General features: G+C 52.0%; 1 protein-coding gene across 4 annotated transcripts in view; it reads left to right on the forward strand.

Annotated features, from left to right (window-relative positions):
* Positions 1-7,011: 7,011 nt before the first annotated feature.
* The window catches only part of ADCY3 (adenylate cyclase 3), a 98,409-nt gene continuing 80,933 nt past the window's right edge, over positions 7,012-24,487 (forward strand). For 2 of the 4 annotated variants that reach the window (XM_079941655.1, XM_079941658.1), the window contains exons 1-2: positions 7,012-7,948; positions 8,421-9,271. In XM_079941655.1, the coding sequence (XP_079797781.1) occupies positions 8,597-9,271 (675 nt within the window). In that variant the 5' untranslated portion in view covers positions 7,012-7,948; positions 8,421-8,596. Of the gene's footprint in view, positions 7,949-7,975; positions 9,272-24,487 lie in introns of those variants that run through there. The other 2 variants (XM_079941657.1, XM_079941656.1) reach the window with 2 other exon arrangements.

The raw sequence follows: 24,487 nt of genomic DNA on the forward strand, positions 1-24,487 counted from the left end.
CAATGAACAATGAGTATCAATTTATAGCTAACAGTTAAATCCTCCTTTATATTATTCTCTCTAAAGCTATTTAAATGTAATTTTTGTTTGTTTGTTTAAAGGCATATTTGAACTTAGACTTGACTTAAAAAGAATTCCCACTTAGCTACATTAATGCAAAATTGTGAACAAGATGGAAAGTCTCCAGCTCCATCCAGATTAATGTAAATGACTTGTGGGGTGGCTTTTATTAAGAGAAGCACAGAAATACAGACCCCTAAAAATCTGCCCTGCCCTAAGCAAGTGATAAAGAGAGGGGTGCGGGCAAGGGACATGGGAGCTCACTGCCCGGAGATGTGAGCAAGTGTCTGACAGCACGAGAAAGAGCAGAGGGCTGCAAGCCAGCAGAAAGACTGACTCAACGCTAGCAGCTGCTAAAAATAGCAGAGCACAGTTATACGTTTTCCTGTCCAAACAGATCGCAAAGCTGGCAGCTAGTGCGGGGCTATTCATGAATGGAAGGGTTAGAGCCGTCTCGACCAGAGAGCCTTACACGGGGGGTTCTGGGTCCTCGCTCAGCTCTGACCAGAGCCATCACTTGCTTCCCACTTGGCAGGCCAGAGGCATCAAGGAGGGGAGGAAGGGTGAGAGAATTGCTTAAACCCACCCTGAATTCATTTCACTGAAATGAGTTTTAATAGAGTGAAAAAAGAAAATTTTAAAATAAAAGCTATAATTTTTTTTTTAAAAAAAGGACCAAGTTCTTGTCTGGTTTTGAAAAAGCTTAGCACCTATCCCACTGAATATAACACTTTCAGAAAGGTGCCTGACATCCCCCATGTGGCACAGCAAAATTGGAAGAGGGATGGCAAAGCGAGTAGCTGGTTTATTTCCGTCACCCCTTGAGCAGTAAACAGCATCTTTTTAAAGAATGCAAGAGGGAAAACAATGCCAGCATGAGTTATTTAATAGTTATAAAAATCACTATCTGCAGAAACACATGGATATGCTTAACCACAAACCTGCGCGTGTCTAATTTGAGTGTAAGTCAGCCCGACATCTTTTGCGTGGGGCCTGAGAACTTTGTGGAATGAATCCTAGAGAGTGTTACTTAAATCTGGACCACTGTCTTCTGGTAGTTATTATTTCGTGCCTTCTTGTCAGTTTTCCCTTGATGATCTCATCCTTTTCTGAATCACCTTTTATCTCAAATCAGCCCTCTGAAAGAACATAGCTGGTTAGGACATGTCATTTGTTCCAATGAAATGCCACTTCCTGGCCTGTCTCGGAGTATCAGGGGGGCATGTGTCCCCTACTTGGAGAAGAGGGTCCGACTGATTTTTTTTTTTATTATTTTTTATTTTTTTCCGACTGACTTTTTAAAATTCAACAAGGTTTATTGGGAGGCTGGCATTCCTGGTACGAAGGTGAATAAAGGCTTTGACCCTGGGTTCAAAGTCTAGTGATTGGGGTGACAGTCATGTAAAATTACAATAAATCGTAGCAAGTGTTAAGTACAGGTATGGAAATGTGGATCCTGTCTTAGTTTCCTGTGGCTGTCAAAACAAATTACCACAGCCTGGATGGCATAAAACAACAGAAATTTATTCTCTCCCAGTTCTGGGGGCCGGAAGTCCAAAATCAAGGTGGTCGGTCGGCAGGGCCGCACTCCTGGAGGCCGTAGGGGAGAATCCCTCCTCACCTCTTCCAGCCTCTGGAGGCTCCAGGTGTTCCTGGGCTTGTGGCCACATCCCTCCAACCTCTGCCTGCATCTTCACAGCACCTCCTCCTCTGTGCCTGTCTTCTCCTCTGTGTGTCTCTCCTAAGGGTGCTTGTCATTAGATTTAGGGCCGCCTGGGTAATCCAGGGTGGTCTCATCTCTTGATTACATTTGCAAAGACACTTTTTGCAAATAAGGTCACATTCGTAGGTTCCAGGGAATTGGAGGTGTACATATCTTCTGGGGAGGGGGGAAGGTGGGGGGAACCATCCAACCCACTACAGATCTCCAGGCCCAAATGACCAATGTTCCTTGAGGACAACTTCAAAGGAAAGCGCCCTCTGAGCACCTTCCAAGTAGTATCATATTTGATCCCCTGGCACGTGCAGAGGTGGGCAGTCTTCTTATCCTCGGCAGGGACAGCCAGTGACAAGATTTTTAAAGAAGATGGGGACAAGATCAGATTTGGATTTGGACCAATCGATTGCCCTGGTTGGGGTGTAGAGAATGGGTGGGGGGAGGGGAGAGGAAGAGCAGGGTCAAGGATGCTTACCAAGTCCTGAGATGGGGTGCTGGGCAGGGAAACAGCTGCTGGGATGGTTTAGGTTTTAACATCTGCAAACAGGGCGTTGAGCCAGCCCTTCTCTAAGCCCCCAGCCTGCTGACCACCCTCCCCCCCACCCCAGGACTCAGCTTTTCTGGGTATTGGGACCAGAGGGAGGGAGAGGCACCCTGGAGATGGAGGCCTCCATCTCCTGCCGGCTTGGGCCTTGTCTAGCCACCTCTTGTTCAAAATCTTTTTCTGCTCCATCTAATCCCCAGATGCTGGGAGAGGTTGTTAGCACATATTTCAATGGTGCCTCTTCTCGGAGGAGCCCGGGCGCAAGTGCTTTTGGAAACGTGACATTTCCGTAGAGGCCTCGGGATTACTCAGCATTCGCACGTTGCTTCACACTCCATGGGCATGTGTCTTACTCGCCCCCAATTTAACCTGTCTGGGCCTCAACTTCCCCATCCAGGCTGGAGCAGAATGCTGTTTCGAGTCTCTTTCAGCTCTGACATCCAGGGAGCCACGATTCTGCAGGCTGCCCCTGGCCATATATTAGGCACCGAGTCTGAGATCAGTGTCCTGCCTGGTGCAAGCTTCCTGAGGATTCCTGCTGGAGCCGCACTCGTGCGCCGTCTGGAGCACCTGGATTGCAGCCCTCACTCGCCCCTTCCTAGATGTGGGCTCAGGAGCAAGTCAACTCTTGTTCCTCACCTGTAAAATGGGAACGTTAGTAGTACCTCTGTCATAGAGCTACAGGAGAGCACACAGCCCCCACGCCTGAAGGCAGGATCCCACAGGAGGCAAGATCACCGCCCTTTGGGAAGCACGGATCAGTGAGTGAAGGGGGATGAATGGTTAGTGTTAAATTGAAGTTATTTCAACCGCAGGTTACGTAGTAGCTACCCTGTTTCAAATGCTGGGCTGGAGGGACCAGGAGAGCTGGTCTGGCTCCTGAGGAGATGCTCACACCCAGGATGGGACAGACCCAGAAACACCCCAGCCCAGGAAAGTGGATGTGGTCTTCACTGTTTGGGCTCCACTTCCCCCTGCCCGCCCACAGGCCAGAGGACAGGCCCGAGGAAGGGAGCAGGGCACCGGGGCTGTCCGATGGGGGAGGAGGGGGTGAGGCCAGAGCCCACCTGCTAGGGTGGGGCAGTGCAGCTCTGCCAGGAGCGTGCACACGTGCTCACGCTCACCCATCACACTCATCACACATGCTCGCTCACATGTAACTCTCACGGTCACACACTAACACAAAACACGTATGCATACACTCACAAATACACACTTGTACACATCCACAGTGGTCCAAGGAGTGACCCAGAGGCAGGGGCAGAGCCAGGGAGACTGACGTGGAGGCAGAAGCACCAAGAGACACAGAGAAGGAAAGAGACAAAGAAGTGGCACTCGGGCCGATGCTGTCAGAGAGGAAAACTGCAGTGGAGTCAAGAGAGGGACCCGGGTGTAACCACAGGGACAGCCCAAGGGCGATGGCGCCCAGCCATGCCTTGAGCAGGTCCCGCTGGAGCAGCAGTGCCAGAGCAGCTGGGCCGTCTGGCCAGGAGCTGGACGGTAACACCCAGTTGACTTGTTCTGTGGAGACTTGCCAACCATTCTGATGCCCATTAGCCCCTGTTCCTAGGGTCAGTCTGTGTCACCCCACCACAAGGACGCTGAGAATTGGGGAGGTGGAATCGTTTGTCTGAGGTCCCCCTCAGCATCAAGGCCAGGGTCCGAGGCTGTGCTTGCTGATGACTGAGGGCTCCTGTCTCCCGGGTGAAGGCTGCAAACCTCTGAGCTGGCAGGAGTTGATGAAGGTCTGGACGCTGTACGGGTCATCCTTGTGGCCCCTCCATCTACTCCTCAACTGCTGCGGGTATACCCTGCAGGCACCTTGCCTCACTGCACGAGTGTCCTGTTTCCTGCCCAGGTGCCCACCGCTCAGCCTCCCTGAGGCTTGTAGGCACCTGGAAGTGCTCAAGAGGAAACCCACCAACCCGTGACCCTTAACCAACGTGGGAGGGAAGCAGCTGGATAAATACTCCCCACTTCCAGCCACCCAGCCAAACAGGCTGAGGTGCCTTCTGCGAGGCCCCTCAGAGGGTCCCAGAGGGATCAAGCCCCACTGCCCACGGCAGTGACCGCACCGGCACAGCCCCCTGTATTTACCGGCTTTCCTGACTTCTTTCCCCAGCAGTCACTCTCGCAGTTAAACCACCTGCATGCAGGCTTTGCTTTCAGGGAAGGCCCCAGTCAGGGCTCTCCCAGGGCCCAGCACCAGGGGAGCTGGTAACTGTCTCTCCTCCCGCTTCTTCTTCCCCAGGACACCAGGGTCCTGCTCTGATCTCGTTTGCTGAATTCAGGAGCCACCACATTTCCCCAGGGGGCCAAACCACTCTTGTTTATCCAATAATAATTAATTCTCAGCAATCCATCTCTAATCTCAAACCATACGAACAAAAGGTGCCTTCTGCAAAGAGGTATCCTGTCCGAGGGGATCCTGGGCTAGGGTTGGGGTACCCTCCAAGCTTCTCCCCAAGCCCGTGATTCTGTCTTCACTTTAGGACACGTGCCACAGGCAAGTCACTCACAGAGCCATTCATGGCCTTCAGTTGTGTGGTTGTGTGCATGTGTGTGTTGGTATGTGTTTTAAAGATAGATTTACTGTACCTTTTGATTGCAAAAGCAATGCATGACAGCTTTCCAGGTGACAGTGCAAAATATATAGCTTAGAAACTGAAGGCACCTCCCTCCATTTTCACTTGAGTGTGGTTATTTTTAATTTCTCCTGGACCAGGACATGTTCAGCATCAATGAATAAGTCCTGTTGGTCTGCTCAGGGACACTTATAAAGTGCCACTTCTTCCTAAGGAAACCATCCATTCATTCAACGGCTGCTTTGAGTATCTACTAGGTGCCATGTCCTGGAGAAACAGCTGTGAGGGAGACGGATGAGACTTGTGGCCCCACTGCCTGTCTCTGACTAGTTGCGTTTTCCCCAATCACCTCTCTTGCTCTGGAATATCCACTCGGTTGCCCCTGGCTTCCAGGGAGGCCCAGAGAGGGGCTGCAGCTGCCCTGCTGGGCTTCCCACATCCATAGGGAAGGGCTGTGCGCATAACCCAGAATGCAGAGCAGGGACGGGAGTGTGCTGTGGGTACTGTCCTGCTGCTGAGCCTTTGCAGAGGCTCCAGCCAACCAGATGCTCCCCTGTGGTCCTGAAAGGCCCTGCTTCAGGTCACCTGTGCTCAACTGAGGGTCTGTCTTTGTGGACGTGGTGCCCCGGCAGAGCTGGCAAGCATCCTGAGGGCAGGGGTGGGGTGTTTTCTCTGGTCTTTCCTGATGCCTGGCCCGGCTGGGCATCCTGTGTGCTCCCAGCACAGGTCTGCTGAACAGGTGCCCACGGCCAAGAGAGGAGGACTGTGGAAGGGCAGGGAGTGGAGCAGTGAGTTCAGCAGTCAGGGCAGGAGGGGCAGGAGATCGGGGTTTTTACCAGGGGTATCTGTGTGGAACGCTCTTCCTTCACGGGATGTGTGGCGGGGAGAGGCTGGGGCATAGGTGGTGGCAGAAGGCCCAGCGGAAAACCCACAGGGCCCAGGAGCTGGGCGTGGCCTTGCCGAGCGGGGAGCCCCCCAGAACCCCAAGGGTTGGCATGTGTGCCAGGAAAAGGGGAGGGACTCACAGAAGACACAATGTGGGTGTCGCTTGTGCCCAAGCATTTAGCAGCTTTTTTTCCCCTTTATTAACACATGTCCCTTTGTTTTTTTTTTTTTATTTTTTAACATCTTTATTGGGGTATAATTACTTTACAATGGTGTGTTAGTTTCTGCTTTATAACAAAGTGAATCAGTTATACATATACATATGTTCCCATATCTCTTCCCTCTTGCGTCTCCCTCCCTCTGTCCCTTTGTTAAACATAAAAATCATGCCTCCTTTAACACTGTAGAACAATTCAAAATAAATGTTTGGATTCCAAACAAACCGAAACAATGGGGAGAAATGCTGCTTTACTGAAATTACCGTCCTCCTAAATCTGATGTTGTATTCCTCACGTTTGGAAGCAAAGCCCCGACAAGTTTGGGCTGAGGCTGGCAGCTTTTCTGAATCAGTATGAGGGTCGGACAGAAACAGCTGTGATAGGATCAATTCGCTGATGAATCTATTCCCTGAGGTTTGTGAGTTGACACCTGCGGTTCTGGAAAGGGCCCTCAAGGATGATCTCAAGAGGTCCAGGAGGCATCTTCATCCAGGGCCTGGATGGCTGAGTTTCTCCCTTCTCTTACCTACATCTCCTCCTCTCCCCAGGGAGCCCATCCTCTCATGCTGCTGGCTGTCCTCAGCAACTCTTTCCCCCACATTGTTACTTTTGCTCCAAAACAACCTATCTCCCTCCTCTCCCTTTATCTAAATTCCTAAAGCCCGTGGTTGAGCTTGGCAAGATATTCTGTCAAATCCAAGGAAAGTAATTTATACTAACGTGTAAGAGACTGAACGACTTAACCATTCAAAGGAGCATTTGAGTTTTTAACAGAGTTTGTAAATTCAAAAACGCCTCAAACAGGTGGAATGTGCACAAGAGATCTTTTTGAAGCATTCTCTCCCAATTCCACGTGCCTCCTGGGCCACTCCTACCCCCTTCCTTCAAGAACCAGGCTCAGCTGCGGGCCCTTCTGCGGAAAGCTGCCAGGGTGGGCGGGGACACAGGCCAGGCGCACCGGCGGGGGGAGCCGTCCGCAAACCTCAGCCCCCGCCTCTCCGAGCCCGGAAGGAAGCTGCGGCAGAGGAGGGGGCGCCCGGGATGCCCCTAGCGCGCCTCACCTGCGGGAGGGCACGTCCCGGGCTTTTATCTTCTGAGATGGGCCTGCGGGGGGAAAGGCGCTGATTAACCCATCCTTCCGGCCACCGCCCACTCCGAGCTTCCACGCAGCCGTCGCCGCCAGCTCGCCGCCCGGTGTCGGAGCTTGGGGCCGCCAGGGGCCCTGCAACTCGCCCCCGCGCTCCTCCTCACGCTTCTCCTTCCCCGCGCCGGGCCGGGTCTGGAGCCGGGCGCCTCACCCCCGCCCCCCCCCCCCCAACTACGGACGCGCTCGCCGAGAGGGCGGCGACTGTGGGGAGAGAGGGGCGCCGCCCGCCTCCCGGGGCCTGAAGCGCGCGTGGCCCCGGAGACGCCAGCGCCGCGCGGGGACTCACTGTGCAGCGCGCAGCGCCCCGACTCGGCTAGCTCCGCTCGGCGCGCGGGCGGGCCAGAGGATGCTGGCGGGCTTCCCCGGCTTCGGCCCTCGCTCCCGCCGCGGAGGGCCCCGGGTGCGCCCGTAGCCGCGCCGTCGCGACCACTGAGGGGCCAGAGGGAGGGGGCCGGCCGCGCATGCCGGCCCCGCGAGCCGCAGCCCTAGGGGCGGGCGCCCCCGAATTTTCCAGCCTCCGTCGCCGCCGCCTCCTCCTCCTTCCTCCTGCGGCCGGGCGCCTGTGGATGCTGAGGGGCAGTCCTGCGCCTCTCCCGGCCGGATTCCCGGCCTGACGGCGGGAGAGTCGCGCCCCGGCCGGGGACCGTGGCTCTGGCGGGGCGGCGCGGCTCCGTGGGAAGCAGCCCCCGGGCGCGCTGAGCCCTCCTGTCCCCTCCCGCTGCACGCGTGACTCGACCTCGCAGCCCGCGAGGGGACCAGCCCGGACCACGCGGCTCCCGAGTTTCTGCACAGGTAAACGGAGGGGCAGGGCCAGCCTTCCGGAGGGCAAACAGTGCCCCGAGGTGGGGAGCCTGAGTGGCCGAGGGGCTGGATGGGAAAGGAAGTAAACAGAGGAAGATTCGGGAACCCCCAGGATGGCTCTGGGTTTTTTCCTAGCATGTTTTATCTAGACCTTCTAAGGCTTGGGCCTGGAGGAGATTTATGTGAGGAAGTCAGGGACTGAGAGAGACGAGATGACCAAGGGTGCGACGGATGGAGAGGTGGCCAGGCCCGTCCGTAGGCAGAGACAGGAGACGGGAGTGTTTGGGCGGACAGGACTAAGTGTGTGTGGTCGGGTGGTGGAGTGAGCATGGGGGAGGCGGGAGAATGGCCCTGGTTCTGGAGCCCCTTGGAGCAAGGATTCTTTGAGGACAGCTGGGGTGGGTTGTGGAGAAAGCACAGGTAGGAAGGAAGAGGGGCTTCTACTCAGTGATGTCCTTTTAAGTTCCAGATGGTCAGTGCTGCCTGTGCCAGGGAAGCCAGCTCTGTGTTCCTGCCCGAGCGGGCCGGCCGTCAGCCTGCCCCAGGTCCCCAAGAGCCCTGGTAGGTGGCCCATTCCAGAGTCCTTCCTCTGTTCACCGTCCGCTTCTCCAGAGCCAGTAGAAGCAGACACCAGCCAGGATGCCGAGGACCCAGGGCTTCTCCGATCCTGAGTACTCGGCCGAGTACTCAGCCGAGTACTCCGTCAGCCTGCCCTCTGACCCTGACCGCAGGGTGGGCCGGACCCATGAGATCTCTGTCCGGAACTCGGGATCCTGCCTGTGCCTGCCTCGCTTCATGCGGCTGACCTTCGTGCCGGAGTCCTTGGAGAACCTGTACCAGACCTACTTCAAAAGGCAGCGCCACGAGACGCTGCTGGTGCTGGTGGTATTCGCGGCCCTCTTCGACTGCTACGTGGTGGTCATGTGCGCGGTGGTCTTCTCCAGTGACAAGCTGGCTCCCCTGGCTGTGGCCGGGGTCGGGCTGGTGTTGGACATCCTCCTGTTTGTGCTCTGCAAAAAGGGGCTGCTGCCCAACCGGGTCACCCGGAAAGTGGTGCCCTACCTGCTGTGGCTGCTGATAACAGCCCAGGTCTTCTCCTACCTGGGCCTGAACTTCTCCCGCGCCCACGCAGCCAGCGACACGGTGGGCTGGCAGGCCTTCTTCGTCTTCTCCTTCTTCATCACGCTGCCCCTCAGCCTCAGCCCCATCGTCATCATCTCTGTGGTCTCCTGCGTCGTGCACACGCTCGTCTTGGGGGTCACCGTGGCCCAGCAGCAGCGGGACGGGCTGAAGGGGATGCAGTTGCTGAGGGAGGTGAGTCCCACCTTTTGTCCCACCCAGCGGCTTCTCTTCCCAGCAGCTCTCAGCTGAGGTGGTACCCGTTTTGGAGATGGGGGTGGCATTGTTTTCTTTGCCCTTGAGTCAGAATGTTGGGGGGCAGGGGTCGTGGTCTAGGGTTCTCATCTGCCTGTGCAGGAAGGACCAGCTCTCCCTCAACCCCTGGCTTTGCAACAGAGCTTGTCTGTGGTTGGCCTTAGGGGTTGGAGGATTTCTGAACATTGGCCACTCTGTCACGTGTGCCCAGCCCGCGTGGGTGGCAGGAAGGCCCGCCTGGGCCTGGTCTTGAGCGAGGCAGCCTTGTGTTTGTCGTTGAGCTCTGCTGGGAAGACCTCTTGTGGGGAAAGAGGGCACCCTTGGCTTCTGGTCTCTAGCTTGTCATTGACTGGTTTTGGCGAGAGACTGAGTGTGTGGACTCAGTGCCCCTCTGTCAAATGGGGACAGAGTTGGCCTGCCTCAAGTGGTTGTTATTAAGATCAAAGGTTGTGGGTAACCTCAGATAAGGAGACGTGAAGGACTGTGTTTGTCGTAAATCCCACTTCTGCTGGGAGCTCAGGGTGCCCGAGCAGTCAGATGATGTAGGGAGTGGTGGTCTCCCCACAGAAGGCATGTCATGGGGATGCAAACGGGGCCAGGGTCGCCGGCCACAGTGAGGGGGTGTCTGCTGGTTCCAGAGGATGCCTTCCTGTGGAAGGGGCGAAATTTTGGCCTCAGCTTAACTAATAGATAGTCTTGTGGTCCCACTGGGTGCCAAGACCCTGAGTAGGTTCTGAGGGGCTACAGAGATCGGGAGGTGTGATTCCTGGCCTTCTGCACTTATTATCTGGTAACCTATCTGGGGGCAGGGGCTCCACAGGGCTTAGAGTCAATGAATTCCACAGCTGTGCGTCCTACCCACTACCTGCTTATTTTATATATGAGCCCAGAGATGGAGAGTGACCTCTCTGAGGCCACACAGCTAGTTGTGGCAGTCAGCGGCTGGAATGTCCATTTCTAGATTCCCATTTCAGTGCTCTTGCTACTACGTCACACTGCTACCGCCATCTTGGCCAAAGCCATTAGTCTCCTGTGATTGGGGGCTGAGTGTCCAGGGGCGCAACAGTGCTGTTGGTGGTTGATGCAAGAAACCTGTGGGGCCGTCCCATTGCCTCCCGCTTAGTCAGATTGAAACACAGGTTTTTCTTCTGTTTTAAATTTTTCCTAGTTCTTGGACCAATATTCTTCCTGTTTTCCCATTCTGGCTCACACAGTGTCCTCTCTCACAGAAGCTTTGTGTGTTGATGCTGCAGGGGCCCAGCCCTGGGCTGGTGCACACGGATTGGTGCAGGTACACAGAAAGGTCCCTTTTTCTCCCAATGCCCTGTGCGTAAAGGGTGACAGCCTGCCATTCCCCTCATGACTTCCGGGTTGTTGAACCTAAGGTTGTGCTGCTGCCAGCTGAGGGCCCTGTTGGAAGCTGTCTGGGCAAGAATGGCGAGAGAGGCATTCCTATCAGGAATCGGTGACAAGCACAGCTTGGGGGCAGATAGGTGGGCATGGCAGCCTCTGGGGCCTGGGATCAAACTCTGAACCCTTTCCTTTTACTGAACAGTCACTTCTAGCCCTTTCCTCTCTGCCAGGGCCCCTGGACCACATGAGTTTCCCATGTGCTTTGTTGCCCATGAAGGGAGCAAATCAGAAATTCTCCCCACTGGAGCCCAAGAGGCTGAACCCTTGATTGCTGGTGTCCTTTGGGCGCTGCTAAGAAAAACTCCAAAAGATTAGGAAACAGAAAAAAAAGATAGAAAAATAAGTAAATCAAGAATAGCAATATTAGCATCCCAGGAGGGCATGACCTTGACATGGAGGCAGTGCCTTGGGTGCAGCTTTGGGACTAGATGGGGAGGGAGAGGTGACTCCCAAGGTCCATTTGGGAGCCCGAGATAGAATGCAGGAGGCCCCAGCTTTCAGTGGGCTGTGTTCCAGAAGTTTCTGAGTCACTTGTTTGGGACTAATGTGACTTTTTATATATATATATTTTTTTATTTTTAACAATTTTAAAAAATATTTATTTAGGCTGCACCAGGTCTTAGTTGCAGCATGCAGGATCTTTAGTTGCAGCATGCATGTGGGATCTAGTTCCCCCACCAGGGATCAAACTTAGGCCCCCTGAATTGGGAGCGTGGAGTCTTACCCACTGGACCATCAGGGAGGTCCCATCATGTGACTTTTTAAAAGGTGCCTGGGTTCCCAGGCCCACTCACCAAAGTCTTAAGTCACAGTGTCCCTGCATTCGGTCTCTCAGAATACGGTGGAACTCTGAGCCCCCTGTGGCCCCGTGTTGTCATGGAGAGAGCACCTAGACACAGACCCCCCGGCCATGGAATGAAGCTCGCTCCCCTGCCTGCAGCTCCCCTGGTCCCCTGTTACCTCCCGGCATGGGGCACCATCAGGGATAGGAGCGGGCAGGGGCTGGAGGACAGGGATATGAGAACCGGCAACCAGACCCCCCCTCCCCCCACAATCAGAGTAGCCCCAGCCCCCGGCACCTCCTTGCTTTGCTTTCTTCTGCCCATAGACTCCCTTTTTCTTTCTCTTCTCCCGTCCACCTGTTGGCTCCACCCCCTTCTGGGCTGGTGGGGGGATGAACCCAGTTTCCCAGTTGGAAGCAGACACTGGATTTCTGGGGGTTGGTAAGTGCTGCTGTCACCGGCAGCACTGAAGGAACCTTTCCAGTGCCCAAGTCTTCTTCCTCTGCACCCTTCATCCCCTCAAACCCATATGTGGCTCTGTGGGAGAAAGACAGAAGGACACAGGGGCCTCAGGGTAGCCTGAAGCGTCAGAGACAAGCCACACAGCCTGCGCTGCCTGGGTTCTTCTCTTGGGAGGTAGGCAGGTCAGGGTTCCCACTGAACAGCAGGTGGAGTCCGGGGCTGTGGGATGGGGCGATGCTGGGGCTTCGTTTATCAGTGAATGGGTGGCTCTAACTGAGCAACAGGTATGGCCTCGCAGCCTTTGGGGTCTGGGACTGAAGGGCGTCAGATCATGTCGTCGGAGGCTGTGGTGGAGGAGAGCGCGGCGTGGGATTTGAGGGAGAGAGGAGCAAGCTGCGCCGGCAGGCCTTTCCCACATCCCTCCCCCTGCCTGGCTCCTGGCCCAGCTTGCCTTTTACTCACCCTGAGCTGCCCAAGGGGTGAGCTGATGAAGCAGGAGGGGGTGGAGGGCAGGACCAGGCAGCTGCTGATGGGGGAGGATGAAGGGGGAGATGGGAGTGGGGAGAAAATGCAGCCGAGGTAGGGAACATTCCTGCAGCCCATGGCTGCTCCCAAGACCCTCACATGTGCCCACAGACACCTGTTAGCTTCTGACGGGGTCCTTAAAGGAATGAGACTGTGACAAGCTAGGAGCGAGGTACCCCTGAAAAATATTTTATGGCTTTATTTCACAGCAGAAAGGCTATTTAGGGGCAAAACTCTCTCTTGGAGTTACTAGCCTGTTAAGACCTTTATTCACAAATGAGAACATGATAGAGCAGCGGATGTGTGATTCCTTTCACACCTACAAATCACAGAGCAAATCGTTCGCCCAGTGAATGAACATTCGGCTCCGGGGGGCTTCAGTGGGGAGGGTGTGAGGAAGCTGATGCTTCAGGTGCCCTGTCTGTAGGCCAGAGCTAAAGTTCATACACATCGTCTCAATCACTCCTGGGTGTTACTGGCTCCATTTTACAGATGAGGAAACTGAGGCTCAGGAGGACAAGAGAAGACAGAGGGGCTGGGTAACTGGGGAGGGATCACTGGTGAGTGAGATGGTGGGTGTGAGGGCAGGGGGCTTCCCTGAAAGCCTCTTTTTCTCTGGAAGCTGGCATCTGGGCCTCCTTCCTGCATCTGTGGCTGCCCCCAGATGCCTTTGCTATAAGCAGTGTTGAAGAACAGTGCCAAGAGGTGGGAGGACCTAAAATATCATAGGAAGCGCCCCTCTGTTTCACCCTGGGAATTGGTTGCAAGGGCAGGGAGAAGCCTGTGACAGAATGTTCCTGTTGGGAACGTGGCCAGGAGTGTATGAGAAGTGAGTGGGGGAAGCAGGAACGGGAGCTGGGCGGGGAGGCAGCAGCCTGGGGCTCTGAGCAGCTGAGGCGTGTGTGCAGGACACAGGCTGGGAGGGGGCAAAGCCAACCCGGTTCTTGGTCCTTTGGCCCTGGGCTCTGCCCCTGTCCCACAGATGGCTCATCCTCTACAAAAAGCGTGCAGATGGGTATCATGTAGGAACCGGGATAATAAGGAAATGCACAGAAGGGGACCAGGAGGCCATCGAATCCAGCTGCACATGGGGGAAGAATAGTCAATTATTGAACATGTGAACAACTTTGCAGGAAGTTCCCCCCTCAGTGCTTCCCCTGGTCACATTTCTCTGGGGCCTTTTCTGATCCTTTTCTGTGTGTAAACAGGGTGTTCCCAGTCTGGCATCATCGTGCAAATGCATTTTAGGTCCCACCTTTCACCCACGTGATTTCACTGACATTTTGCCATGCACATTGGAGTCCTCGTGTTTATTATTTTAAATCAACACTTTGTCATCAGCCGGGTTTTTCCGGAGAGGGCCGCGTCAGTGGGGCCAGGTCCAGGCACCAGTCTCCATGCCAAGGTCTGGTGAAATCTCCAAGAGGCAGAATTGCTAGGACTCCAGGTTATTCTGCAATTTCTTCGTCAATGTGCAGTGAATCCCAGTAGGGTGCTTCAACCCTGAATAAACCTTCAGCCAACGCCCAGCTGTCCCCTCATGAACATATGTACTCGTGATGATCTGCTTTACCGCGGGTACAGTCCTGACCGACACTCAGACGTGTGAGCTCAGAGATAACCCCTAGGTGGAAACCCAGCGAACATGGGGATGGACAAGGTACTCAGTTTACTGAACTCTTGCTGTATTTCAGTCAAGTATTTTCCAGCAAGAGGTAGAAAGTATTTCCTTTTTACAGAGGGGGAAACTGAAATGTGTGATGAGTGAAATGGCTTGTCCAGAGCCACATAGCTAGAAGGTAGAGGAGCAGGGTTCGAATCTAGGTCAGTGGGATTCCAGAGTTCCTTCTCTTCTGCAGTCATAAAAGGTCTTCCCTAAGAGTCTGTTGAGATACAGTTCCAACAGGATTGGGTCTTTAGTTTCTCCACCCACAACCATAAGAAGGAACAACATGGGGGTTGAGGAGGTGTTTCTAGGGGCAGAAGTATTGCCACTGATCAAGGAGCAGAGCTGTCTGGGGGTTCCGTGTTGCAGCCGACATTCCTTATGCCCCTTTAGGAGGCATTGTTACATTACAGGACATTGTAGTCACCAATATCTGTAATCATGACGCCCACTTCAAGAGAATATTAAATTACAGTCAGTATAAAGTGAGGTCTAATACTGCATTCTAAAAACGTTTTTGTCAGAAATGGATAAGAACACATTTGGACAAATAAGGATTACATTTGGGCTCTCTAGGAAGTTCACTAATGTGGGTTGGCCCGTTTCTCAGTGGCGTTACTGCACATGTATTCCTTCATTTACCCTGTTTCAGTTATCCGTGGTTATATAACATATAACCTCAAAATTTAAAGCAATAACAACTGTTCTTGGCTTAAAACAATAACAGTTTATCTCATGATTCTCTGGGTTGACCGTGCTGAGCTGGATGCTTCTCTGCCTCACGTGGCACTGGCCGAGGTCACTCACTTGGCTGCCTGGACTGTTTCATTCATTGCCGGCATTCAGCTGACAGCTCTGTTGGCAAGCTCTAAGAAGGCCTTACTCACATGTCTAAAGCCGTCGAGCTTCTCCAGTGACCCCTCCAAGTGGGTTAGCTTGGGCTTCCTCACAGCATGGTGGAGCATGGTGGTGTCTGGGAGACAGTGGTAGCTCTCAGAGGTTTTAAAGGCTAGACCCATCACTATTGGTCAAAGCACATCACAGGGGTAACCCAGGTGCAAGATAAGGGGAAATGGATTCTACACCTTGACATGAGGGTGATATGTACATACAGGGAAGGAAAGAATGGAGGGCAGCCGTCTTCTGAGGCTGTTTCCTAAACCAGGTGGCACGTGGTGGATGTTGGGGAGAAGAGATGAAGAGAGCCATGAGTCTGGGTGGGGTACCACAGGATGCCTCAGAAGTGAGAAATGTGGTCCGCTGTATAGTTGGCTGTACAGTCAGCCCTCTGTATCTGTGAATGTGAAACCTGCAGATACGGAGGGCCGACTGTCTTCGTTGTACGATGCCATTTTATATATGCCATTGTTATCCACGGAGGCCCCTAGAACCAGTCTTCTCCAGATACTGAGAGATGACTGTATATACCTTTTTGAAGGTATTGGTTCTCTATGAGAGCCAATACATCATTTCTAAGATTTTTCAGAAAGTTAGAAACTGCATTGCACATGAAAAGATGATGGCTCGTGGTTCACCTGCACGGGCTTTGCCTTACCTTACCTTCAGAAGAAGAATTTTTTTCTTAACTTTTCCAGCACGCATACCCTCTCTGTCCAGGGTGCTGCACTAGTCACGACCCCAGCACCAGTGCCGGACCTTTCTGTCCACATGTCAGCTAGATGGGCAGCCTGGCTCTGGCGTTGGTATTCCTTTCCCAGGAGGTGGGAATTTGCCAGTGTGCATCCTTCAGAAACATGTCGAATTTGTCTTCCTAGCAGGTTGTTGTTTGCCTCAAGGAGAGTAAGACCAATAGTACAGGCCCTCTGCAGCCCCTTGCAGTGCCTTGGTCCTGACTGTCACTCTATAAATGTTTGTTGAATAAATACCTTCCTGCTTTGCTTTTATCTTTACTTCCTTCCTCATCAACTCTGGTTGACAGTTTGATAAATTTTTGGTTAGATCCAGGCTAGGGAAATGTTCTGGTACTAACCTAAGTGATTAGAGAATGATGTTTTTAAAGCAAGACTTATATAACTCTTCAAGAGTGCTAATCAGTACTCCTTTGCCACTTCTTTTTTTTTTTTTTTTTTTTTTTTTTTTTGCGGTACGCGGGCCTCTCACTGTTGTGGCCTCTCCTGTTGCGGAGCACAGGCTCCAGACGCGCAGGCTCAGCGGCCATGGCCCACGGGCCCAGCTGCTCCGCGGCATGTGGGATCTTCCTGGACTGGGGCACGAACCCGTGTCCCCTGCATTGGCAGGCGGACTCTGAACCACTGCGCCACCAGGGAAGCCTTGCAATCATCATTTTTAATGGCTGCATAATATGATGTTGGCTAAATGTACCATAATTAACTCAACTGTTCCTTTTCTGTAGGGCATTTGGTTACTCTTAATTTATTAATTTTATGTATTTATCATCTATATTTCATTTACTTATTATTATTTGTATGTAATACTAGCAGGCCCATGGCCTCTCTCCTGTCCCCTCCTGGTGATTTTATATCTAATGCTCCTTCCTTCCTCTGATCACGTTTTCAGCTGTTTCTCTCAGCAAAATTCCTCTTTGTGGTTCTGAAGAAATTTGCTTTGATTAGTAATGAAACCTTGTCTTCCCCTTTCCCGTTCCTCTCTTCAAGAGCACTTTCTTTGTTGTAAACAGAAAAGAAAATGACACGTTTCAGAAGAAATCCCACCTCACGCTTTACCCCCATTCAAAATCCCAGCGTAAGCAGACTGGATTGGAACCCTGGCGGGATTTCCGTGGTTGTGGGTTGTGTTCCGCGTCATTTTAGGGCTGGTCCCCATGAAATGTAACGTGGGGCCAGCTGAGTCAGAGCTGGCAGCGTCAGGCTGGGCAGCCACCTTTCCAGGCCAGAGTCGGCCCTAGGTGGGCTCCTCGGCTGCACCTGGAAGGCTGAGTTTTTCACCCAAGGGGACCAGGCCCTGGGGCATTGATCCCCCTGGGTCTCATTCTTAAGAGACTGACCCATAAGCCCAAGGCTTAGTCACCGACCTGCTGGTGGTAGGTGGCCCTTCCCACCCTCCCAGGAAGGGGAATACTCTGTTACTTGGCACAGATTTACTGCAAATTCCTAAGAAACCACATCACTAATTTCCTGGAGGGGGATCTGAGCAAAGGGCATTGCCTGGTGCTGGGGGGCGGTCATCTTCCCAGGCTGGGGCTGGGAGCTGCCCCCTGCCGCCCCCGGGCTCGTTTCCCAGCACTGGGCGACGCTGTCAGCTAGACACAGCTTCCCCCAGATTGCCAGAAAAGTGCCACAGTTTCTCACCTGTCAGCACTCTGTTTTCTAAACTCCTACACATGATTACAGTTTATCTTTCATCGTGCAGTATTGAGCACTCTGGAAGACACATTAATCCCCCTTCCCTAAATTGGGGTTGCAGTTGTGAATATTATATTGCCCATCTCTGGGGACAGATCTGGGACACTGCCTCTTTATTTCAGTAAAGGGCCCAATGTAGGTGGTTACTTTAGGGAACCACCATGTCCTGTCCCTTCAGTGTCCTGTCTCAGACCAACTGACCTCTACATTTTAAACTAACCCAGGGGCCTCAGAAGCCTGACCCGTGGGTGGGCTTTTCTGCTTCGGGAATCTGAGAGCCCTGGCTTCATAGTCATTGACTTGGTTTACTTCCTGGCTCCCCCCACTTACCAGCTGGGGGATCCTGTGTACATTATTCAGTCTAAGTCTAGTTTCTGCTCTGTGAAGTGGCCTAATAACACCTCCTTCGCTGGGTTAGTGTAGGGATGAAACACACACTAGCGATGAAAACATGTCCTTTTGGTTGGTGCAGGCCCGGATACACAGCTGGCGCTAGAAAAATGCTTGTTGCTTTGGCTGTCGCTGTCATTAGTATTAGTGGCTCTGATGGAGAGGAATGTTTAAAAAGCTGGGGCCAACCCCAAGGGAGGGAAGAGCAGCTCCATGCTCTGGATGTCTGCAGGGCACCTGGATTGGGTCATCAGACACTCATCACCCCATTATTTATTTATCAATTTTTTTGCTGGGCCACCATTTTTCTTGTTGTTGTCTTAGAAACGAGACGCATGCTTTTCAGTTGAAGTTCCCTGTGAGGACAAAGAATTCTGTACTTTTGATGCAGGGTTGTTGGTTTGCATCACAGCCGTGGCTTTTCACTTAATATCTTCTTCCTTTATTCCTTCTTTTTGGAGGAATCAGTTAAGATTAGTAGCAGGAGACGTAGAGAATGGACTTGAGGACACGGGGAGGGGGAAGGGTAAGCTGGGACGAGGTGAGAGAGTGGCATGGACATATATACACTACCAAATGTAAGGTAGATAGCTAGTGGGAAGCAGCCGCATAGCACAGGGAGATCAGCTCGGTGCTTTGTGACCACGTAGAGGGGTGGGACGGGGAGAGTGGAAGGGAGACGCAAAAGGGAGGGGATATGGGGATATATGTATACATACAGCTGATTCACTTTATTGTACAGCAGAGACTAACACAATGTTGTAAAGCAATTATACTCCAATAAAGATGTTTAAAAAAAAATTTAGTGGCAGGTGGGGGAGACAGGGAAGGAAGTCTCTGGAATGATTTGGACTGGAGGAGTGTCAAACCTGCTCTTCCATTAGGTTGAATGCTTGAGCTGTGTGGAGCTTGTTCCCTTTATTGCGAATAAAGGGGACACAGGGCTGTGGGGTGTCCCCGTTGCTCCTGGGTGGCCTCATTTTGTTCGTTTTCACGCACACCTCATGACACTTATCACTGGATTTAGCGGTAGAAAAGATCGTGGAGCTCACAGTTCAATTTACAGGGGTAATAAAGTGCCCAGGATAGAGTGAAGATGCAGTGTGGTTGGTGTCAAGCCCAAGCCTTCTAGGTCCAAATGCAGTGCAAGTCCTCTAATCTGATGAGATTGAGACAGGTGGTTGGTCAGTTAATGCAAAAAGTTAAATTATTGTGATAGTGGTCACACAGCTGTGTGTCACAACACATAATGATACACCAGAGAGAGTGAATTTTACTGTATGTGGGAAAAAAGGGAGTAAAAACAAAGCTAGATGGTGGTAAGCACCGGTGGTCATTGGATGACCTTGACACATTGTGTGTGTAAGAGCCATGATGCCTTCGACACTGTGGGGCGAGGGGGGGTTTGGATGGGGCACAAAGAACATTCTGAGGTGAAGGAAGCATTCCCTGTGGTGATTGTGGATGTAGTCACACAGCTGTGTGAATTTGTCAACACTCATCAAAATATACATTTTATTATCTACTATTATTATTATTAGGCCGTGCCACGTGGCTTGGGGGATCTCAGTTCCCCAACCAGGGATTGAAGCCCGGCCCCCTGCGGTGGAAGTGCAGAGTCCTAACCACTGGACCGCCAGGGAATTCCCAAAATACACATTTTACACGGGTGCTCTTTATTGTATGCAAACTATAACTCAACAAAGTAGATTTTTAAAAGTCAGTAGAATCCAGCAATCACAAAAAATTGCACATAAATATATACATTTATATGCATTTAAAATAGCTTATTTCAGTTGAAAACATTTAGCTGCTTTTGTGGGAAGGAAAAATCTTTCCTTCGCATCTGGGTGCTCTTGTTGGTGTTCCTTGAGGCCTTTTGTAGCTAAGATGTGTCCTCTGTAATTTCTAGTTTCCTTAAAGTGGAGGGAGGATTAAAAGTCACTTGGAAATAATCTAGGTACAGAATCCTAGATTTTTATGACTTTTTTTGGGGGGGCTAAATTTTTGCAGTTTTGCCCACGTCTAATTCAGCAGCAGTTTCTATTAGCTACTTACATTTATTCAGGAACTTCCAAAATGTTCACTTTACTTTTCTTAGAAATAACAACTGTCTTTCATACTCATATTTTATCTGTTTAGGTTCTTCAGTAAGTTATGTAAATATAATACCAAAAAACAACTGACATAAGCAGGTTTGGGACTAAACACAACTGACTTTTGGGAGACACTCCAGAAGTCGGAGCAGATGTGCAGGAAAGTTTTGGAGAGGATCCTGCCAGCTGTGCGTGTAAGGTCAGCAGGTTTTACAGGGGGTGGGTAAGCTTTGCTCCTGGCCCTCCTACTGGAGCCCCATCCTGCCCCCTCTTAGCATCTGGTCCTGGTTCTAGTTTATCCAGAGGAAGTGCACACGTCTGCCTCTTGTTCTCTACCCAGCAGCCCTCCTAATATTTGAGTTCAGCCATCTTGTTCTCTCTCTGTCTCCTCTTCAGCCTAACCCATTGAACTTTTTCAAGAAGTCCTCAGGTGACATTTCCGGACCTTACATCATGCTAGCACTTCTCTTTGGCTGCAAACTGAAACGTGGTGCTTGGGGTGCCTTCTCCCCCTTTTTTTTTTTTTTTTTTTTTTGCGGTACGCGGACCTCTTACTGCTGTGGCCTCTCCCGTTGCGGAGCACAGGCTCCGGACGTGCAGGCTCAGCGGCCTTGGCTCACGGGCCCAGCCGCTCTGTGGCATGTGGGATCCTCCCGGACTGGGGCACGAACCCGCGTCCACTGCATCGGCAGGCAGACTCTCAACCACTGCACCACCAGGGAAGTCCACCTTCTTCCGTTGTACACGCATTTCCCCCTGCCTGCTCTAAGAACCCTGCCCATCTTGCCTTGTCGCAGGACACAAATGCTAGAGGTAAAATTCTACAGCTGTAATTTGAGGTTTGGTGGGGAGGGTGGTCTCCACTCCTGGAAAATTTAGGCATCAGGTCTTAATAAAAGAATTATAGTCCACGTGAAAATTGAAGTTAATATAGAGGAGCCCACTGCTGCTTAGGTGGCAGGACAGCTCTCCAGAGACTGACGGAATGTTCCCGGCCTGGCAGGGTGTGCTGTTTAAGGGATTGGGGCGGCTGAGGAACTGTTTGTTCCCAGGGACCGTTCCGCTGGAACTGCTGCTCGGGGCTGGAGGTATGTTTGCCTCCCTGGGCTGCCCTCTGACCACGGCCGTGTCCCTCTGCAGCCTGCACGCCCCCTATACCTCTCCCTTTCCCACTGCTTCTCTGTTCCTGTCGCCCTGCCGGAGCAATAAAGATCAGCACGATTATCAGGTTACCCAGAATCTGACCCGTCCTCTTCTTTGTCTGCCCTCTTCTTTTCCTACAGGGATACTGTGTTTGTTGTTGATTACTTAGGATGTATAATTGCATGTGTGTGCCTGTTGATGGACATCTATTGTCCTTCTGTCTACAAATTTATCTTTTCACTCAGCCAAACACGTATGGTCTGGACACATGTTTACACAAGTTCCTGGGGATACAGAGACAGTAACCTCGGGTCCTGCCTACAAGGGAGGCCCAGCTTGGTTTATTTACATTTTTTTAAAAAATAAATATTTATTTTTGGCTGCATTGGGTCTTCACTGCTGCGCACGGGCTTTCTCTAGTTGCGGTGAGCCAGGGCTACTCTTTGTTGCAGTGCACGGGCTTCTCATTGTGGTGGCTTCTCTTGTTGCGGAACACGGGCTCTAGGTGCGTGGGCTTCTGTAGTTGTGGCATGCAGGCTCAGTAGTTGTGGCTTGCTGGCTCTAGAACGCAGGCTCAGTAGTTGCAGTGCACGGGCTTATTTGCTCCGCGGCATGTGGGATCTTCCTGGACCAGGGCTCGAACCCGTGTCCCTTGCATTGCCAGGATGATTCTTTTTTTTTTTTTTTTTGAAGGCGGATTCTTAATTACTGTGCCACTAGGGAAGTCCTGGTTTATTTACTTTCTTTAAAAAAAAATAAAAAAGAATCATCTGGATATGGACCTGGCGCAGAGCAGTCCCTCCATAAATAGTTGTTGAATGTTGATGCATGAATTTTTAGTAAGCTGAATCGCATGAAATGGCCAATATCCAACCACTTTCAACGTGCAAACAATGGCAATTTCACTTCATATGGTTCTGTTTAATATAAAAGTAATAGATGTGCTCATTGTGGAAAGCCTGGGAAATACTAAGTAGTACGGGAAAATATTACCCATGATATTATCTTTCAAGGATACCTACTGTTAACACTGGGTCCCTTTTTACAGATCGATAGATGTGACGATTGATTTTTCTTCTATATCATGTGTTGTGCTTATTGTAAGAAATAATTCAACCGAGGCAGAAGTACGAAGCATAAAAGTAGAAGCCCCCCTTTCCTCTGCCGCCCCCCCCAACCCTAGGCAGCCGTTGCCAAGTGTGTGGTGGGTATACTTCCAGAGAGCATTCTGTGAATTTGCATTGTTATGTCATATGTGTACATTTAGGATTGAGAGGTTGTGTATGTAAGTTTCGGCAGATCAGCGAAGCAAACCTGTCAGCGCTAACGTCCACACATTCCTCTCCGGTAGCTGGTGTCCCCCTCGAGGTGGTGACGTGTCCCCATGAACTGAAGCCCTTCCCTCCTTCAGCCAGGGGCCCCCACATGGGGTCCACTCTGGTGGCCCCTCGCGTGCACCTGCAGCCGCTCCTCTAGCTGAGAGGAAGCGTCGTCGTATCCACGTACCCACCGAGTGCTGACATCCTTTGTGTTTGTGACTTTGCCTGTTTTATCACCAACTCTTCAGTGAACAGGAGTGGAGCTCAAACTCTGCCCCTGTGGGCGCAGGTCTCAGGAAAACCATTTGATGTTGCTGAGCTTGGTTTCCTCCTCGGTAAGTGAGGAGAATAGGGGGTGGGAGCCCCGTGAGCACGAGCCAGCCGCCAGGCCGGGTGCTGGGCTCCAGCGGCTGGATCTGCCTCTTCCAGCTCTCAGATCTTGGTCACCTTGCTTAGTCCTCTCTGGGCCTTTGTTACTAAATCTCTCAACGAGCTAATAAAGCTCCTAGACTAGTGCTCACTTCATGATCTTGCCGTGCTGGTGATACGCACTCGCTCCTCCAGGGTTGTGGCCAAGGTTGTAATGAGAGGATGAGTGGAAGCGCTTTGTAAACCACAGAGCCCCATTCAGATGCAGGTGTTACTATGATGATATGCTTATCTGTCACTGTGTAAAACCCCAGACTGTATCCCTGTTGGGAGGTGCCAAACTGCATTGTGCTTGAGTGGTATTTACAGATCTGGAGGGCTTGGGGTTTGCACCTAAGAGGATCTCGTTCCTGCTGCTTTCTGCCCCTGCTGCCCATACTGCTTATGCCAGGAGGGGTGGCCTCGGAGATATTACTGAGCGTTTCCAGAGGGGATGCTGAGGCCCAGAGGGGAAGTGACTTGCTTGAGGCCCCACAGACAGTCTCAGTGCCTCTGTCTGTAGCCTTGGTCTCCTGGCCCCTAGGCCAGTACTCTTCTGACCCCTCAAAGAGGGCACTCTGTGCTCCACTGTGCCCCAGTGTGCGCTGGGGCAGGGACCCCGTGACAGGAGCAGGAAGCAGGCAGGAGATGGAGAGTCTGTTCCTAAGTAGGCAGAGTGGCTCTGCTTCGGGAACTTAGGTGGAGACGGGAGCGTCCAAGGCGGGTGGCTGGGAGGGGTAGGTGGGCATTGCAGGCAGGTGACATTGGGGTAATGGAGTGAAAGGAGTGAGTGAGGGGCCGTTGGGGTGGTAGGAGGAAGTTGTTCAGGTAGGAGGCTGTTGAGCATGTGGTTGTGTGGGGAGAATGAGAGGTGGAGATGGAAGGAGCGCAGGTCACCTGGTGTGGGCGTGTTTGAAGGGATGGTGTGGCGTTCTGGGCCATTGAAAGACTTTCCAGTGTAAAACTGGGATGGCCTCAGGCTTCTTGTCTTCTGCTGGTGAGCTGCTCTTGGTTGCGTGGTCCATTTTGCTTTTGTTCTTCTAATTTTGGGAATTCTGTTTGCTTTCTTGGGGCCTCCCACACCTTACCAGGCCAGGGATCTCTCCCCAGAGACCTGGATCCAAGAGCTGAGTAGCTTCCTGGATCATGATTGCCTACTCCTGCCCCCCTGGTTTTATAAGGACGTCGGAAGCTGGAATGTTTTTTTTCCAGCTCTTGAGAGCTACATTGAGAGACTGGTCTGAGAGTGAAGATCCTTGGAGGATGTTTCCTCTGGCTCAGTATAATTGACTTAATCTGCTGTGTGTCTCATTTTTCCCTTTGGAAAAAGGAGAGATGCTGCCTGACTCACTCTTTCCTAAAATACTGTGTGCTCAACTTCTTCCTCAGCAAAGTCTCGCATAGGCGCATTTTGACAGAACATCGCTCTTACTCCCATCACAGGGTCCAATAGCTTTCTTTCTTTTGGGTCTGAGGGTGGGACTCATCCCAAAATGCCTTGACAGGATGTCCGCAAGCTCTCAAGGAGCCACTGTGACAGACAAGACCTGTGAGAGTACAGAGAAAAGGCATCATTCTGTCTTGCTTGGGAAAGTTCTCACGGAGGAG

This window comes from Stenella coeruleoalba (genome assembly GCF_951394435.1).
Source record: "Stenella coeruleoalba genome assembly, chromosome: 13".
Lineage (NCBI taxonomy): Eukaryota > Metazoa > Chordata > Mammalia > Artiodactyla > Delphinidae > Stenella > Stenella coeruleoalba.